Source organism: Malaya genurostris, chromosome 3, assembly GCF_030247185.1.
Source record: "Malaya genurostris strain Urasoe2022 chromosome 3, Malgen_1.1, whole genome shotgun sequence".
Taxonomy (NCBI): domain Eukaryota; kingdom Metazoa; phylum Arthropoda; class Insecta; order Diptera; family Culicidae; genus Malaya; species Malaya genurostris.
In genome coordinates this window covers 156,040,873-156,060,707 of record NC_080572.1, presented here as the reverse complement: position 1 = coordinate 156,060,707, position 19,835 = coordinate 156,040,873, and the positions used below count along the sequence as shown (strand labels likewise).

Below are 19,835 nucleotides of genomic sequence, written 5' to 3'. Positions count from 1 at the left end.
ATCGTATTCGGCATTCGTCTGATGGAACAAGTTTCGGAGATCTTGAATGTGGAAACAATATGACCTGAGTTTTTGCTGCATTGATCACAATTTTTCAGTTTGTAAAATATTCAGTTAGAGCGTCCATACATGTCTGTAGTTTATTCTTCAGTACATTAATGACACGACCTTTGTAAAGAATGGCAGTATCATCAGCAAATTGTAACAGAACACCACCACCCGGAAGAGGTGGGATGTCTGATGTAAAAATGTTGTATAGGATGGGACCTAGGATACTTCCTTGGGGTACACCAGCAGGAATAGTAAATCTTTCTGAAAGTGCATTATTCAGAGAAACCTGGAATGCTCTATCAGCAAGATAATTTTTGATAATTTTATTAAGATACATCGGAAAATTATACCGATGCAGTTTAAACACCAGGCCATCGTGGCAGTCGTTTTGGACTCTAATTTGTTTTGCTGGATGTCGTTGCTAACCCTTGTGAGTTTGTGGATAGTGGATCTTCCTTTCCGGAACCTAGTTGCAAATCGATAATAATAAGTTGGTCGGTGATTTGTTGAAATTGGACCCAGTCGGTGCGATAATAGTTCCTCCGATGTTGAATAAGCACTTTTTCTGGTGAAGATCCCAACGTCAATATTACTGGAAAGTGGTCGGAAGAGAGCTCGTTGAAGACAACCAGAGAGCTGTGTATGGCGATGTTGCTGATGAATATATTCAAAATGAAATGAACTCCTGATTTGAAAAGTCGCGTTGGCTGATCCGGAGCGATAATGTACTGTACAGATTCGTTATCTTCGGCAAGTACGAATCCATTTCGATTTTGTCTTTTGTTTCCTAACAGTTCATGCCGTGCGTTCAGGTCCCCAGCAATGATGAATTTGTTCTGTCGTCGAGTGAGCATAGCCAGATCTCGCTTCAATGATGCACACGCACCATCTCGAAGATTGGTTTGTTTGGGGCAGTACGCTGCAATAATGATGATGGGTCCTTCGTCGTTGTAATCTCAAATCCGATGGCTTCAGACAGAAGCCTGTGCTGAATGGATCGTTTAATGGCAATGGAAACTCCCCCTCCTCTGGTAGTTGACCTATCGAGTCGATGAATTCTGTAATTGGAAATAAAAAGTACGGGTGTGTAATGTCAGAGACATAACTGGATGTCGTGAATACGAATATGACACGCTTTATTTATGCTTCCGAATTCGAATTAATAGTTGATCGATTGTTTGAATTGTGCAACTTTCCCCTCTTTCATTACTAGAAATTTAAACGATGCGCCTAGACTAAATTACAAATTAGTTACATTATACATTCTGAAACGCAATTAAATATTATGAAATAAGCAGAATAGTTCTTTATAATAAAAAAAATGGTGCCTCTGAAAATAACTTTTTATGAAAGCGTTCGTAATGAAGAGTGACGAGTTGAGTTAGTTCAGCACGTAGACTCTGAATTCTAAACCCATATTCCAGAACTAAGCTCTAAAACTTGAAGACGATTTTTCGCCATGACTACCAGAATGGGTTGTATAGAGTACAGTAAAGTAAATTTCCGCATAATTCTTTAGGAGTATTGGTATGGTTCTAAAGAGAACCGAATAGAAGAAGTCTGGAATAAAGAACTGGATCCTGAGTTCAAGAACTAAATTTAGAACCAATAACAGACTCAGAGTTTCAATTCTAGAACTGCAATTTCGAAACTCAAATCAGTTCCGGAATACAGTTCCAGAATCCAGTTTCAACACGCAGGCTCTGAATTCTAAACCTCGCTACGACTACCGAAATCAAATGAGAGTTGCGACCTGAGCGGTTGCGGTTTTAACCACGCACAAGGTGCACTCTCCGTCGCTGCTGGTTTAACTCCCGCGATGGCAGTCTTCTCGCCTTGATGGCCAGCAAGCGAATGAGCGTTGCGACCTGAGCGTTTGAGGTTTTAACCACGCAGATGGTGCACTTTCCGTCGCTGCTGGTTGAAGGTGTAACTCCCACGACTTCTGCTACCATCGAACGTACGAAAAGAAATGATCGATTTTCACCACGGTTTCCCTTTTATACGCATTCAGTTGAAGATATGTGCCTGACTACCTCAAAATCGTCGTCCTTGCGCGAAAAATTTTAAAATTTGGAGAAAACTTGATTTTTGAGTTGTTTGTGATTATCTCACACTGTTCTAAATATTATCCTAAATTCCTGATCATATTTTTGATGAAATGGTGAAAGAATTATGTTGCTACCATTAATACAAGTCGAGATAATTACGATTAAGTTCTGCCCATTCTTCCATATGGCTAATTTTGAAAAGGCACCCCATAGTAAAGTAAGTTGTATTCACGACAAAATAGAAATTTCAGGTTAGGACGAGTTTCAGTTAAAATAGCAATATCGGCATTCTTCTCTTGAAGAAAGTCGGACAATTCAGCAGTTTTACTCCTGAGTGTGCAAGCTTTCAAATTTATAACAACCAACTCATTATATGGCATATTCGATGATGAATTTGCCTAAGGCGTTGATTTGATCTAACCGCGTTCTGCAGTTTCGTAGTTTTGTTGTCATAGTTTCAAAAATGACGATCAGTTGTTCAGCAGAGAATAAGTCACCAGAGTCATCCTTTGCTTGTGGTTGATTATTGCCCTATCAAGGAGGGATTTTGTAGGAAGAATTTTTTTGTGATCCAGTGTCTGAATCCTTTGGATTGCTGTGAGGAAGTGGCGGCAAATTTGGAATATCCCTCTTCGGTGGGAGCCGTTGAAAATTAATTTCATCCTTCTGTGGAACATTCTTGCGCGTTGATTGTTTACGCCTGTTGTCGAATTTTTGTGAACTCAGCACGTTTGGGACACGATTTGCTAGTAGATGGATGGTCGTCATCACAGTTCACACATTTAACTGCGATGTCATCTAGTAGGCAATCGTTGGTGTTGTGTGATTCGGCACATTTCCCGCACCGACTTTTCATGTGGTAATTCCTCGCTCCATGGCCATACTTGGAGCCCTTCTTTAGATGAATCAAGTACAGTTGATCTCGATACTTTCGATTGTCCGTGTTGTGTCGTTTCGTTTTAAACACCATCACAGGCTTTAGTCCAGCCTCCAACAGTGCCTGCTTAGGTCGGCTTCCATCGTGTCGGGTAGCCCTCGAACGACCACCACACTATGATAAAGATATATTCAAGATTGCTTTAAATTTAGCCAGTTGTGATACGCCTGGAAAGAAAAATGCGCAAATCAAGTAGAAACCTTTGTTCTAACAATTTGTCGGCCCGATGTTACTCTCGTGTGTGTCTTCCTTCTGTTACTCACAAAAATCAAAATCACTTTTTATATCGCTGGGGCAGCACATATTTTTTTCTCTTCCTCAGAACGCGTTCTGATTGACTGGGGCTGAAATGGATCAAGTCAGACAGGTTTTTCAATAGTGTACTATTGAAAATCTTCAATGTTGTTTCAATATACGTTCAAGTTGAAAAATTTCGAATCTTTTCGTAGTTAGATTATATAGATCCTTCCCCAGGTCACTGAGTTATGAGCGTTCAAAATACGAGAAAGGCAAACAATCGTCATGTGTTTTCGTCTTTTATACTCGTTGACACTGTGTGTACGTGTGTATGTATGTGCGCTTATCTATTCCTGATACTTTCGGAAATCGGTGTGGCCGAAGTCAGTTAAATTCGCCTTATGGATTGTTAACCTCTTCATTAGATTCGAAATTTTTGAAAATCATTGTAGCCATCTTAGAGAAATCGTAGTACTTCCACAGAAAATTTTTGGGTACCAAAACCAAATACCGTTAAAACTGAAATAAATTTATTTGGTCATTCAAAATATGTGAACAATTTTACACGGTGCACACAAAACCATTTGCTTGCAACAAATCGAAGAAGAAACTCGACGCAACAAATGTTTTGGATTTTCGAATTCATTTTTACACCGCGACCTTAACTGTAACGTTGCTAACAATAAATTGTCAAAGTAAGGATTCGATCAGTGCCGCGACATGTGTCGACAAGTTAAGCCCGTATTCGAGCGAGTTGCGCATGCGGTACGCTCCGCGCGTGCGGGTCGTGGTTGAAAAATTCACTACCCCGAAAGTATTAATCTTTTCACTCTGAAACTTTGCCAAGATTTAGTTAAACCCAAATTGAAATTTTTCAATTTTTTTATAAATTTTTAACTTTTTTCATTAAATAAACTTTCAAGTTTGTTTTATTTTTTTTTTTTTTTCATAAATACGTTTATTTCATAGGCAATATACATAAGTTTTTCTTCGCCGTGGCATCCACAATACATAGTAGTTTAAACCTAATACATTTCGAATATCATATTAGTATGTTGGTACTCATTAGTTAATCTAAACACTGTTTTTATCAAGCGAGTTGCTATTTTAAATTACATTAAATAAAATACATTTATTTTGTACATGATCTTATAACTATTTCAGGATTGTTTGTATCAGTTCACCACTTATATTCAATATCCTATAGTTGGCTATTGGTTGAACTCATGGAAGAGAAAACAGTTTAACATAAAATAAAATTTAAATTGGAACTCCAATGGATTTAATGAAATGATAAAGAAGTTTCATGTATGGAAGGTCACGACAAGCAAGAATGTCGCGAACTGGGACATTGGATAGTCTACCTTGGGTACGCAAGGAATTTATTAGTTGAGATCTGACATCACGAAACTCCACGCATGTCCAAACAACATGGTCAATATCGCGGTAACCTTCGCCGCAAGCACAATGATTAGTCTCGGAAAGTCCAATTCGAAGGAGATGTGCATCTAACGTGTAGTGATTGGACATGAGTCTGGACATCACACGAATGAAATCTCTACTCACATCCAGTCCCCTGAACCATGCCTTTGTCGATATTTTAGGAATAATTGAGTGCATCCACCGACCCAGATCATCTTTATCCCAAGAAGCTTGCCAGCTGGCAAGTGTTCTTTGGCGAGACGCGCTATAGAATTCGTTGAAAGCAATCGGTCTCTCATAAATTTCACCCTCAATAGCACCACGTTTGGCTAAAATATCGGCTCTTTCATTGCCTGGAATGGAGCAATGAGCCGGAACCCAAACTATTGTGATTAGATAATTATTATTCAATATGTCGTTCAGACACTGTTTTATTTTACCCAAGAAAAACGGTTCATTTTTGCCAGCAGCGTTTGAGCGAATGGCTTCAATTGCACTCAGACTATCTGTGAAGAGGAAATAATGGTTTGGAGATAATGTGACGATTACATTCAAGCTATAATGAACTGCTGCTAACTCTGCTATATAAACAGATGCAGGTTCTTGAAGCTTGAATGAGGCCGAAACATTATTGTTGAACATACCAAACCCTGTCGCTTCTTCCATTCGCGATCCGTCCGTGTAAAACATTTTCTCAGAGTTAATATGCCTGAACTTACTTGAAAATATTTTTGGGATTTCCATAGAGCGTAGGTGGTCCGGGATTCCACGCACTTCGCGCTGCATGGATGTGTCGAAAAATAAAGTTGAGTCAGGTACATTTAGGAGGCTGACACGGATAGGAATATATCTTGAAGGGTTGATTTCCTGTGACATATGGTTAAAATATACTGTCATGAATTTTGTTTGAGATCGAAGCTCGACTAGTCGTTCGAAATTATTAATTACCATGGGATTCAGCACATCACATCTTATTAGCAGGCGTGATGAAAGCTCCCAAAATCGATCTTTTAATGGAAGAACTCCCGCCAGAACTTCAAGACTCATTGTATGTGTCGAATGCATGCAGCCTAAAGCAATTCGCAAACAACGGTACTGAATTCGCTCAAGTTTGATAATATGAGAATTTGCAGCGGAACGAAAACAAACGCATCCATATTCCATCACTGAAAGTATCGTTGTCTGATACAATTTTATTAGATCTTGCGGATGAGCACCCCACCAAGACCCTGTTATTGTTCGAAGAAAATTTACTCTTTGTTGGCATTTCGTTATCAGATACCTAATGTGTCCTCCCCACGTGCATTTGGAATCAAACCACACCCCGAGGTATTTGAAAGTCAAAACCTGTTCGATTATTCTTCCCATCATATGAAGCTGAAGTTGCGCGGGATCATGCTTTTTTGAAAAGACGACCAGCTCTGTTTTCTCCGCAGAGAATTCGATACCAAGATGAACAGCCCAAACGGACAATTTATCTAAGGTATCTTGCAATGGTTTTTGCAGATCAATAGCTTTGGATCCAGTAACTGAAACCACGCCATCATCTGCCAATTGTCTTAGTGTACATGGGGTTACTAGACAGCTGTCAATGTCATTCACGTAAAAATTATAGAGGAGCGGACTGAGGCATGAGCCTTGCGGGAGACCCATGTAGCTAATTCTGATTGTTGCCAAATCGCCATGTGAAAAATGCATGCGTTTCTCTGACAAAAGGTTGTGCAAATAATTATTTATAACCGCTGGGAGTCCATGTTGGTGGAGCTTGTCTGAAAGAACATCAATGGAAACTGAATCAAATGCTCCTTTAATGTCTAAAAATACAGATGCCATTTGTTGCTTTTGAGCGAAGGCAATTTGGATGTCAGACGAAAGTAATGCAAGGCAATCATTCGTCCCTTTATTTCTACGGAAGCCAAACTGACAACAAACCGTTCGTCTCGACCCAAGTGTCGAGACGTCGTAGAATAATTTTTTCGAACAATTTTCTGATGCAGGACAACATCGCAATGGGTCTATATGAGTTGTGATTGGAAGCTGGTTTCCCCGGCTTTTGAATGGCGATAACTTTCACTTGTCTCCAGTCAGGTGGAACAATATTTTGCTCAAGAAACTTGTTGAACAATTCCAACAAACGTCTTTTTGCGAGGTCGGGCAGATTCTTCACCAAGTTGAATTTAATTCTGTCCAATCCAGGAGCGTTATTGTTACAAGACATGAGTGCTATGGAAAATTCCATCATTGAAAAGGGGCTATCAATGGAATCATCATTTGAAGAAGACTCCCTAACAATGCTATGCGTAGGAACGGAATCTGGACAAACTTTCCTCGCAAAATCAAATATCCATCGATTCGAGTACTCCTCACTCTCATTTCCTACGTTACGATTCCTCATTCGTCTGGCCGTATTCCAAAGAGTGCTCATTGAGGTTTCTCTTGACAAACCTTCCACAAAATGTCTCCAATAGCTGCATTTCTTAACCCGAAGTATGTTCTTGTACTTGGTTTCTAAAACCAAGAATTTTTCAAAATTCTGAGGAGTTCCTCCTCCTCGTTTTAAAAACGTCTTGAAAGCATTTTGTTTCGCGTGTTTAGCATCTGAGCACTCTTTGTCCCACCAAGGATTTGGAGGTCTTCTGTTAGACGATGGACCAAGAAATCGTTTGGTTTGGGCTTGTTCTGCGGCCTCCAGAATCGAACAAACGAGGAAGTCATATTCTTCAAGTGGGGGAAGCTCTTCCATTGAAGTTAAGACACTTGAAATATTACTTTGGTATTTAATCCAGTCAATATTTTTTGTCAAATCATATGGAATATTAACTGAATTAGCAATGCCTTTGTTACTGCTAATTGAGATGATGATTGGTAAATGATCGCTACCATGTAAATCAGGAAATACTTTCCAGGTGCAATCTAGTCGAATTGAAGTCGAACAAAGAGATAAATCTAATGCACTTGGACGTGCAGGAGGTCTTGGGATCCGTGTCATGCTACCCATATTTAGTACCGTCATGCTAAAATTGTCGCAAATATTATATATTAGAGATGATCTGCTATCATTGTAAACGTAACCCCACATCATTCCGTGCGAATTGAAATCTCCTAAAATCAAACGTGGAGCAGGAAGGGCTTCGACAATTTCATTAAGCTGTCGTTGTCCAACTTGAGCTCTTGGAGGAATATATACCGAAGCAATGCAAATGTCCTTTCCTTTAATGTTTATTTGACAAGCAACAACTTCTATACTAGAAGTCGAAGGAATGTTTAATCTATAAAAGGAATAACATTTCTTAATTCCTAAAAGCACTCCACCATACGGGGAGTCTCTGTCGAGACGTATAATGTTAAAGTCATTAAAATTTAAGGCTATGTTTGATGTAAGCCATGTTTCGCACAAAGCAAATACATCACATTTTTGACTATGCAACAAAACTTTAAATGAATCAAGTTTAGGCATGATGCTTCGACAATTCCACTGCAGGACAGTGATTGAATCATTTGCGGCGGATGATAAATTATCCATCAAATGATACAAAACCTGTAAGAGCTGGCCATTGAGCTGATAACTGTTTCAAAAAAGTTCTAGCTATTGGAAGGAATGCTGTTATGATGGTCTTTAGAGGTTCAGAAATATTGAATGCAGCGAAAATCCATTCTACAATTTCCGAAAATTTCAGTAATCCTGTTGGTGAATGTGAAATGGAGCCCACTGGATTATTGTCTTTTCTTGAGCTAGTTCCTGGATTGGTTTGTGAATTTGACAAACCAGGAGGCACAGTTTTTGGTTTTAAATTTGGCTTTTTAGCTTTAACACGGGGATCTTTTTTTGAAGGTATAATTTTAGGTGTCTTTTTTGGTATTTTGTGGTTTGTTAATCTCCTCTTAACAGACCCTTGAGGAGTGACAAACGAGGTATCTTCACTATTTCCGTCAGAGTCAGATTCCTCTGGCTCCGCAAGATTTGAAAAACCGTTTTCGGTTTCCAAAGGGGAGACATGTATGACCGTTTTGAGCATTTCTGCATATGTGCGCTTAGACCGTGCTTTTAAAGAAAGCTTCATTTTGTCTTTACGCAGCTTAAATGCAGCGCACACTGAAAGATCATCATGAGGGCTTTCCCCACAATAAACACATTTTTCAACATCTTTATCGCAAAGATTATCCTTATGAGGCCCTTGACATTTGATACATTTGGACTTATTACTACAGTAAGTAGCTGTATGTCCGAATTTTTTACAGTTCGTGCAATTCATAACATGCGGTACGAAAAGCCGAACAGGAAGACGAATTTTATCGATATAGACATGGCTAGGCAATGCAGATCCGGCAAATGTTACGCGAAACGAATCTGAGGGACGATAAGACTTTTTTCCATCGACAATAGATGCTGAGTACAATTGTTTGCACTCGAGTATCTTAACTCCCTCAAGCATGGAGTTTTTAAAACGGCCAACTCCATTTTTAAGTAAATCATCTGCTGTCAGACTTGCTTCAGTCACAACACCGTCAATTTCTACCTCCTTCGATGGAATGTAAACTCGATATTCAATAGCAAATAATTTACAGGTTACAATATCGTTTGCCTGTTTCAAGTCGTTAACTACAACTCGAATTTTATCTCTATTAACCTTACAGATTTCTTTAACTTCAGAGAAATGTGATGTCAAATCCTTTGTAATTTGCATCAAGTTTAAAATCTTTTCTTTTTTTCGAAGATAGACTATCCATGGCCCAGTGGTACCCTGTGGATAATGTTTAGCCCTCGGAGTATTTAAACTTTTACTAGTATCCGGAATCGGATTCGGATGATCTTCCATGAGATCATCCATTACATTAAATTTTTTTTTGTAAATTAATAATACCAAAATAAAACTTATGTTTAGTAAAATTTCAGATATAAGAAATAAAAAATAAATTAAATTAAATCTACCTTGTAGCTGATGTCTCTGTTCCTTTATCGTGAAGAACGACGTGAAGCTCTTCCAACGATTTCCAATTGGCAGTCTTTTGCTGTTTCCAATTGGCAGTCTTCTGTCGTTTACTGCTATCTCAGTTGCTCTGCCGTCGTTGTGAACACCACTGCACTTGCTGTACCTGACCCCAGGTACAGTGCTTTTGCTCTTGGTGGCGATCAAATGCGATGCTTGCAGTGTAGCACCTCGCGATATATGCCGTCTCTTTTGATCCTACGCAGCGTACAAATTCTGGTACCTGGTAGATCAGCACTGGGTTGCTTTAGCACCTCTGTGCCTTTGCACCCCTTCGTCTTCGCACCTTTATGCGATGGTACCTCTGTGACTCGTCACTTCTATGCTCTCGCACCTCTGTGTCTCTACACCTCTGTGCGTATGAACGGGATGGCCTTCGTTGCTAGCTTTCCAGTCGGGAAACGCCCCGAATATTGCGTTTGCTATGGGCAGTTTAACTACCTGAAGCTTAGAATTGTCTCGGTAGCAGCCGTTAACTCACGAGCCAGTACAATCGAAACACAACCTCTTCGCTTGAATGGTTTTTACTGAATGAAGTTTGTTTTATGGAACTGCTTATTTAAAAGCTAAGGAAAAGACGCACATTTCATGTTTTTGAACGAATTTTTGAACCTTTATTAGATTTTACGGTATAGGCTGTTGAAAAAAGGCTCTTTTTTATAAACACGAAACTTCAAAAAACAATATCTCGAAAATTCCACGTACCATATTAAAATAAAAAACATGTTTTATTCCACCTAGTGGTGTAATGATGCCTTTCTCATATCAAACATACTATCATATATAGTACTGTGGTTTTCTTCAAAATAATTTTCTTCGATTCTTTACTGATAAAAACTATTTATTCGATTTAGAACATTTTTTACGGTCTCCGGATCCGAAAGTCGGATCCGGATGAAATTCAGGAATTTCGTATGGGCGGAAGCAAAGTTGTACACCTTATATATATATATATATATATATATATATATATATATATATATATATATATATATATATATATATATATATATATATATATATATATATATATATATATATATATATATATATATATATATATATATATATATATATATATATATATATATATATATATATATATATATATATATATATATATATATATATATATATATATATATATATATATATATATATATATATATATATATATATATATATATATATATATATATATATATATATATATATATATATATATATATATATATATACTTTATAGTATAGTTGTTTTTTTACTTTGTTTCAGGAATGCATCTATAGAGAGAACCGTTTTGGTCATGGAGAATCTCTTTCGTAACAGGGAGATTAGTGACAAATACGACCTTAAAGGATCATTGCGTAATCGGATGGTTAATCCTAATCGTCAATCAGGAGAAATCGTTTTGATGGATGAAAATCTTATGCAGAGTTAGAATTCCCCGCAATAGTTGTGTACATTCTATTTGATCTAATATTTCGCTTATTTTAGTGTCATGGACAAATCCATTGTATATTCTTACCCACAGCCGTTCAGTTCTTAAAGAAGCCATTGATCGAGATGCTTCTTTTCTAGAAAAGAATGCGGTGATGGATTACTCGTTGTTGGTAGGTTTAGACAATAAGGAGCGGTTACTAATAGTTGGAATAATAGGTAAGAATTTAATTTTATGGTGTTAAGACTCATTAGGCACAAAATATGAAAATGTTCCGATAAGACAATGCTCTTTGATTCTATGATTCTAAATTGTGTTCTTGATTCTGTTTCAAAAGCATATATCAAATCATACATTTGAGCTCACATATTTTGTACTAAACAAACTGTATTGATGTTTTGCTTTACGTTTAACACATGGATCAATAAGTCCCGAGACTAAAGCAGAGATGGCGCTCGTAGTAAACCATTAAACACGTCTTTCTAGAGTACTAACCTTTGCTTGAAACGGGTCAAAATTTTAAGTCGATCCGACCAGAAATAGCTGAGTTATCGAGGTTGGAGTAAAGTCGTTTTGTAGTTTGTTTAAAAAATGGAAAAAACCGAGTTTCGTGTTTTGATAAAACATTGTTTTTTAATGGGTAAAAACACCGTGCAAGCTAAACAATGGATTGAAAAATGTTATCCGGATTCTTGTCCATCAAAAGCAACGATTTGTCGGTGGTTCGCCGAGTTTAAACGTGGCCGTACCGACACAAATGACGCGGAACGCTCCGGTAAACCGTTGGAAGCCGTTACACCGGAAAATGTGAGTGAAGTGACAAAAATTATAATGAAAGATCGTAAAGTGAAGCTCCGTGAGATTGCTGAGATGATACAGATATCATATGGAAGTGTATTTACTATCCTTCATGAAAAATTGAGCATGAAAAAAGGTTTTTTCCAAGTGGGTGCCGCGATTGCTTTCGATGGAACAAAAACAGCAACGAGTCGATGATTCAGAAAGCAGTTTATCGCTATTTACTCGCAACAAAAAAGATTTCTTGCGTCGTTACGTGACCATGGACGAAACATGGATACATCACTACACTCCAGAGTCGAAGCGGCAGTCATCTGAGTGGCGCACAGCTTCCGAAAACGCAGTAGTAAGCTGGCAAAGTCATGGCGTCAGTTTTTTGGGATACGCATGGCGTGATTTTCATTGACTACCTCGAAAAAGGTAAATCGATCAACAGTGATTATTATATTGACTTACTGGTGCGTTTGAAGGAGGAAATCGCAAAAAACGACCGCACATGCCGAGAAAAAAATCCTTTTTCATCAAGACAGTGCACCCTGCCACAAGTCGATGAAAACAATGGCGAAATTGAACGAATTGGGCTTCGATCTGCTTCCCGATACTCGCCAGATTTAGCCCCCAGTGACTACTGGCTCTTTGCTGATCTTAAAAAAATGCTCCAGGGAAAAAGATTTGGCTCAAATGAGGAGGTCATCGCTCAAACTGAAGCTTATTTTGAAGCGAAAGATAATGTTTTTTATAAACATGGTATTGAAAAATTGGAAAAACGTTGGAACCATTGTATCACCCTAAAAGGTGATTATGTTGATGAATAAAACAAAATTTTGCAAGAAAAAAATGTTGTTTCCATTGTTAGTCTCGGGACTTATTGATCCATGTGTTATGTGTCCCACTTGAAACTTGCCCAGCTAATAGAAGTGACTGGGGTTCACTTGAAGATTGATGGTACCTATTGTCTTTCTCCGGACAGTACCAGCCTAGATGATGTGTGGTATCCGGCGGAGAAAAATGAACCAAGAATAGATCCACTGGGTTCCTTCTTCCATGTCGTAAAAGGTGATAATTGCAGGAGTGTCTTTTTCCCTTCAGTTATCAGATTTTTTCAATGTCTCACTTTATTTTACTAAATTATCTCTTAATTCAACTCAACAATTTGCGCCTTGCTTCTGAGAAAGTTGTAGTTGGTGTTTTTTCCCTTTCTCATATAGAAAGGCTATGCAATCACTGTGAAAACCGACTTTTTAACCGAGACCCAGAGGGCCGAATGTCATATACCATTCGACTCAGCTCGACGAACTGAGCAAATATCTGTGTGTATATATGTGTCCGCGTGTGTGTATGTATGTATGTAACAAAAATATGCACTGACTTTTCTCAGAGATGGCTAAACCCATTTTCACAAACTAAGATTCAAATGAAAGGTCTTATTGTCCCATAGCCTGCTATTGAATTTCATCCCGATCCGACTTCTGGTTCCGGAGATATAGGCACCAAAAAATAGAAAAATATGCACTCACTTTTCTTCAGAGATGGCTGAACCGATTTTCACAAACTAATACCGTTTTCGTTTATTGGTCAGAGCGCTGACACAGACTGGCCCAAACGAGTTTTGAGATGTTTGTTCTAGGAACCTGGGGCCGCTCTAGATCGGACTCTAATCGCGAAGTTTTGCTCTGAAAATTTTCTCAGGTCGCACCACGACATCCATGCGAGTTTGTTTATTTTTTATATGACTTGTTGTTTAGGGCGCGTACCGCGTGTTCGTTTTACTCGGAGTCAGAGTCGCCCGCGTGTAGGTTAAAAAACGAAAACGGTATAAGATTTAAATAAAAGGTCTAATGGTCCCATAGCCTGCTATTGAATCCGACTTCCGGTTCCGGAGTTACATGGTAATATGTGAAAATTAGAAAAAAGTGTGCACTCAATTTTCTCTGATTTGGCTCAACCGATTTTCACAGATGAAGATTCAAATGAAAGGTCCTATAATTTCCTAAAAATTTATAGAACCTTTTATTCGGATCCGACTTCCGGCTCAGAAACTAAAGCGTGATAAGTAAAAAAATAACCCATTTCACTATTTTTTTAACGAACGATGGTTAAAAACAGGTACAAATCCCATTAAATTGGCTGATGAAACTCCAAAACCAGAATTTACATTGATTTCTCTACGATTCACATTTCACGCGAGATTTCACAAATCTTGATTAGAATTAAAGCTCATATTATGTTCAAAGCTACTGTGAAATTTCATCTGGATCCGACCTCCGGTTCCGCAGTTCGCCCTGAGTGTAAAAGTTTTCAAATCTCCATGTAGAATAACAATATGTACAACACCAGTACGTGGTGGTACGGTGGAAGAAAAAACGCAAAACGAACGATGCGTGCTTTGTTCTATTTCGTACACGCTATAAAGAAAACGAAACGCTTATGGTAGAGTGCCTATAACCAGAGTGACGACATCTCATCCGTAATTTTGGCAACAATTCAAAACATTCCATTACCTTCACATTGAATTGACAGGTCGTTTGCTCGTTTGGAACTGAGAGCTGTCATTCCAAACGAACAGCTGTCGCCACTCTGATTATAGTCACTCTAGCTTATGGATGTCTGCTACTAGTGTGTTACCACATCTGGAAACATGGCAACACTTCCAAAAGAAACGACTTTGCCGCCATCAAGTCGAGTGAGCAATGGACTGGGTTCAGTGATTTTCTTAAATAGAACAAGTAGTTGTAATTGACCTATTTATATTTGAATTTAATATTTGTGTTTGTTTTTAAACATATTGAATTGGCAAAATCGAAATTAGTGCAACGCTTTCATTTAGTCCTAACAAAATCTTCAAAATTTTCAATGTCGATGCGAGTGACTCGAACTCCTCCCAACCCTAACCTCAATGCGGAACCGACTAGTTGTGTCGCATGCAACAGACCCGATTCAGCGGATGATTTCGTGCAATGCGACGCTTGTGACTCTTGGTGGCATTTTTCCTGTACCGGTGTTACGAGTTCTATAAGCGACCGTGCGTGGACTTGTTCAAAATGCGCCCCTCCGCGTGACAAGTCCTCAAAAAGTCCCGCATCATCACGCGCATCCCAACTTACCGATGCGACGCTTAGAGCTAGATCTTCAACAGAAGTTCCTCGATGAAAGACAAAAACTGATTGATTCTATCGGGACCGAGGAGACCCGATGTCGGAGCCACGGAAGATTCATAACTACACATAGTCCAAATCAGCAACACATAGTCCAACGGACGCAAGCGAAACTGCTTTCGATTGCGCAGTTTATCTTCAAACGATAGACACGAACGGTATACCGCAATGTGTTCTCGTTGCAGGCAAGGCTAAGGTGGCACCAGTTAAACATATGTCAGTGCCTCGGCTGGAATTACAAGGATGCGTTTTAGGTGTTAAGTTAATGAAATTCGTGCAAGATTCCCTCGCGGTCCCACTTGGCAAACGAGTATTGTGGACGGACTCCACTACCGCTCTGTCGTGGATACAAGCAGACCTAAGACATTATCGGCCCTTTGTAGCTCATCGAGTAAGCGAAATTCTGGAATCGTCAAACGTTACCGAATGGAGGTGGGTCCCAACTAAATCGAACCCAGCCGACGAAGCCACTAAGTGAGGGCGAGGCCAATACTTCAACGATAATAGCAAATGGTTTGAAGGACCGAGTTTTTTGCGCCTTCAAGAAGAAGAGTGGCCGCGCTCGACAAAACTTACTGTTGCGACAACCGAAGAGTTACGGTCTTCGATATATTTTCATACTATAATAGAACCTCTGATATCATACCACCGATTTTCTCGATGGGACCGAATGCTGCGAGCGATGGCATATATATTTCGATTCCTGAACAATGTACGTAACGATCGCCCGAGAATTTCAGGACATCTTCGGCAAGAGGAGCTACAAACTGCGAAAGAAGCTCTTTTCAAACAAGTTCAATATGAGACGTATACAGACGAGGTGATTTGTTTGAAGAATAACTGTGAGCTACCCTTCGGCCAAAGGAAATCTGTAGAGAAGGAAAGTAAGCTGTACCAGTTTGTACCAACTATCGATTCAAAGGGTTTGTTAAGGCAGAGTAGTCGAGCCAGGAAGGCGACGCACCTACCGTTTGATGCACGTTTTCCAGTTATTCTGCCGAATGATTACAGAGTGACGAAACTTCTTATTGATTGGTACTATCGCACAGTGGTTTGAATCGACAAAAACGTGAACCTAATTCTCTAGCTGCTAAACCGTTGATCCGATATACATAGTTCCTTTGGAGAACTCATTCACAAAAATATTCCTCGTGATTGGATCACAATATAAAATGTGCAAAGCCTACTACGATAAAAGTTCATTTCAACAACTTTTTTATCTTAAGAGATAGAAACACGATGTCTTCTACAAAGTTTTAGAACTTTTAACAAGAAAAAACTTTGAGGAGGAAGCTATAGGTCTAATGCAAGAAGTTTCGGATATATGAAGCATTTTCGTTTGAAACCACCTAAAATCAATTGTTTGTACATAACTTTTTTCGCAATTATTTTCAGTGTCTACTATGTTCGAGACAATTACTAAAAACATGAAATTACACATTCTTGTTGAAGACTGTGCACGGTTTGGCCTTTTCCTTAAAAAGTTATTTAACATTTAAACTTTTATATACACTAACTTTAACTACTAATAAGAAGCACGGTCGCAGACCAAAAGGCACATACATACACTTTTTGGAAAGCTTAAATCAAGTAATGTTAAGTTACGAAGTGTGTATCGTGGCCCTTTTAAATTGTGTAAATAAGACAACGAAATATAGAGTGTTTTTTTGACCAATTTCTTTGCAAAAACATTTACTAAAACAACTATTTTTGTTTTATTAAAAGGAGCTTTGTAGGAAATGTTCTAAAATTGGAATCGGTCGTTAGTGTAGCTTTGGTGCAATGGTGTAATGATTGAATATAATTTTATGATGCATTCTTGTATGCAATTGATCAAACTAAAGAAGCATGTTAACGTACTCATTAAATTTCGACAAGTTTTCCTTATTCTTTTAATAGAATATTCCTTATCCGTTCTTTTAATTCCAATCCAATTCATTTCAAGGATGATATCTTACACCATTATTAGTACGCCTAAAAACAAATACGTTCTTATGAATTAAGCTATACACTGAAAAAATAATAATAAAATTCACACGATTTATAAATAAATAGTGGCCCTTATTATCGGCGTCACTACACGGTGAAAACAAAGTGAAGTGACTGCGACCCTTATTATGGGTATCACTTCACGGTGGAAATCAAGTGAAGTGAATGTAGGCCCCTATTACGGAAGTCGCTGATGTCATTATGAACATCACGCCACCAACATTTTGTTGAAAAAAATTAGTTTTGATCACTTCACTATGCGTGATACTGGTATTAGCGAAAATCAAGTGAAGTGACATGTACGTGAAGTGACTTGTAAGTGAAGTGACATGTAAGTGAAGTGAATGTGAAAGCGGAAGTGAGAACGGTAATAAGGGCCAGTACTATGAAATGGACATCAGTTGAAAAAAATCGATTCAAAACCATCCTCGATGTAAAAGTGAATTGGAATACATTAATTTCAATGAATATGATCGTTTATTTATATTGACGCTTAGGTTTACTTTTCATGTATATTGAAAAATGAAGCACAGTGAAGTAACTTTATATTAAATTTCCTGCTCCAAATATGCACTGTTGGTGTTGGTGAGAGCAGCGCTGCAAATTATTTTTAAGAACACAAAAGAGTTGGTTGATAATACAGGTGGAACATTTGGTGGATAATAATATTACAATAAAATGCGTGAGTGGTTCAACGTTACATACAGGCGTACACGGTAAAGTATTGAATCAAATTATGTAAATTATGAGTCGAGACATTTTTTCAAAAGAGAAAAGCCTGAACTTAAGTATAAAAACTTGCACAGACTAAGAATATAGAATAATAACCAACAAAAACAAGTTTGTTTGGTTTTAGGGAATTTGTAACTAATCTGTTGCCTTACTGCAATTCTATTACATTTTCTACTTCTACTCTTTCGGCTGGTGTTAAAACTAATGTTCTATTTTTTATACCTCGACTGCGATATCTTGCAAAAGTTGTTGCCTAAATGTAACTTATCAGTCGATATCACAAATAACGCGTGATATGAAGATAAACAATTTTATTCATGTACGTGTATATAAAAGTTTAAATGTTAAATAACTTTTTAAGGAAAAGGCCAAACCGTATAAAGTCTTCAACAAAAATGTGTAATTTTGTGTTTTTAGTAATTGTCTCGAACATAGTAGTTTTTAATTGTGGTTAATTGATTTGACTTAATTGAGTTTAAGTGGTTTCAAACGAAAATGCTTCATATATCCGAAACTTCTTGCATTAGACCTATAGCTTCTTCGGCAAAGTGTTTTCTCGTTAGAAGTTCTAAAACTTTGTAGAAGACATCATTTTTCTATCTCTTAAGGGAAAAAATCTATCTCTTGAGGGAAAAAAGTTTTGCACATTTTTTTAATGTGTTCAAATCACGAGGAATGAGTTCTCCAAAGGAACTATGTATATCGGATCAACGGTTTAGCAGCTAGAGAATTAAGTTCACGTTTTTGTCGATTCAAACCACTGTGCATCGCCTTTACCATCATGCAAATATGGAAACAATCTTCAATGAAATGCGCCAGCTTTACATGATACCAGGACTGCGACCATCAATACGACAAGCAGCACGAGCATGTCAGAATGTAAAATCAGACGAGCTCTGCCAAAAATACCCCCAATGGCACCGTTACCCTCCGCACGGGTAGCTGACCACATACGTCCCTTCAGTTACGTAGGAATAGATTATTTCGGTCCGCTCTTGGAGAAAAGGGGAAGGTCAAACGTAAAACGATGGATATGTTTGTTTACCTGTATCATCATTCGGGCAGTACATTTAGTGATAGCTTATTATCTGTCGACCGCATCGTGCATTTCTTGCGTCAAAATATTTGTCTCTCGTCGTGAATCGTCGATCGAGTTCTTTACCGACAACGGCTCCAACTTTCGTGGGGCGGAACGAATCCTGAGAGAACAGATAAACCAAGCGTTGTCAGCTACTTTCACTAACACCACGACTAAATGGACATTCATCCCACCCGGGGCTCCCCACATGGGTGGCGCGTGGGAGCGATTGGTTCGATCAGTCAAAATAGCTATGGGAGAAGCCTACGCGGATGACGAATGCCTGCATACGTTCATTACAGAAGCGGAAGGCCTAGTGAATACTAGACCTTTGACATACCTACCAATAGACTCGGAAGAATCGGAGACTCACGCCGAATCACTTTCTGCTGGGTACCTCGAATGGAGTGAAACAACCGTCAGTAGATATACACTATCAACCAAAGTATGTTCGAGAATCGTCGGAACGAATTCAAGGAATCCTGAATGTGTTTTGGCAGCGTTGGATACTGGAATACTTGCCAGTTATCCGTAGACAACCGAAGTGGTTTAGCGAGACTACACCTATCGAAAAAAGTGATCTGGTCTTGATCGCCGATGAGGGAAAACGTAACGGATGGATTAGAGGTTGAGTGATCGAGACGATGAAAGATAATGAAGGTAGAGTTCGACAAGCCATTGTACATACTACGAGAGGAACATTTCGAAGGTCGGTATCAAAGCTATCAAAATTGGAAGTGGAGACACTGAGTGCAGTCTTGGCGAACAGCAAGATGCACCCGGGGAAGGATGTTACCACATCTGGAAACATGGCAACACATCCAAAAGAAACGACTTTGCCGCCATCGAGAGAACGCGAGGAAAGGAAGTGCCACGAGTGAGCAACGGACTGGGTTCAGTGATTTTCTTAAATAGAACAAGTAGTTGTAATTGGCCTATTTATATTTGAATTTAATAT

General features: G+C 38.5%; 1 protein-coding gene across 2 annotated transcripts in view; it reads left to right on the top strand.

Moving 5' to 3' along the window:
• The window catches only part of LOC131436393 (putative 1-phosphatidylinositol 3-phosphate 5-kinase), a 366,150-nt gene that overhangs the window by 342,514 nt on the left and 3,801 nt on the right, over positions 1 to 19,835 (top strand). Inside the window, exons 9-10 of one of the 2 annotated variants that reach the window (XR_009230619.1) lie at positions 10,960 to 11,120; positions 11,182 to 11,297. Coding sequence is in view for 1 of the 2 variants with exons in the window: in XM_058605096.1 (XP_058461079.1) it covers positions 10,960 to 11,120; positions 11,182 to 11,343 (323 nt within the window). In the remaining variant the exon portion in view is untranslated. Of the gene's footprint in view, positions 1 to 10,959; positions 11,121 to 11,181; positions 11,344 to 19,835 lie in introns of both variants that reach the window. The other variant, XM_058605096.1, reaches the window with a different exon arrangement.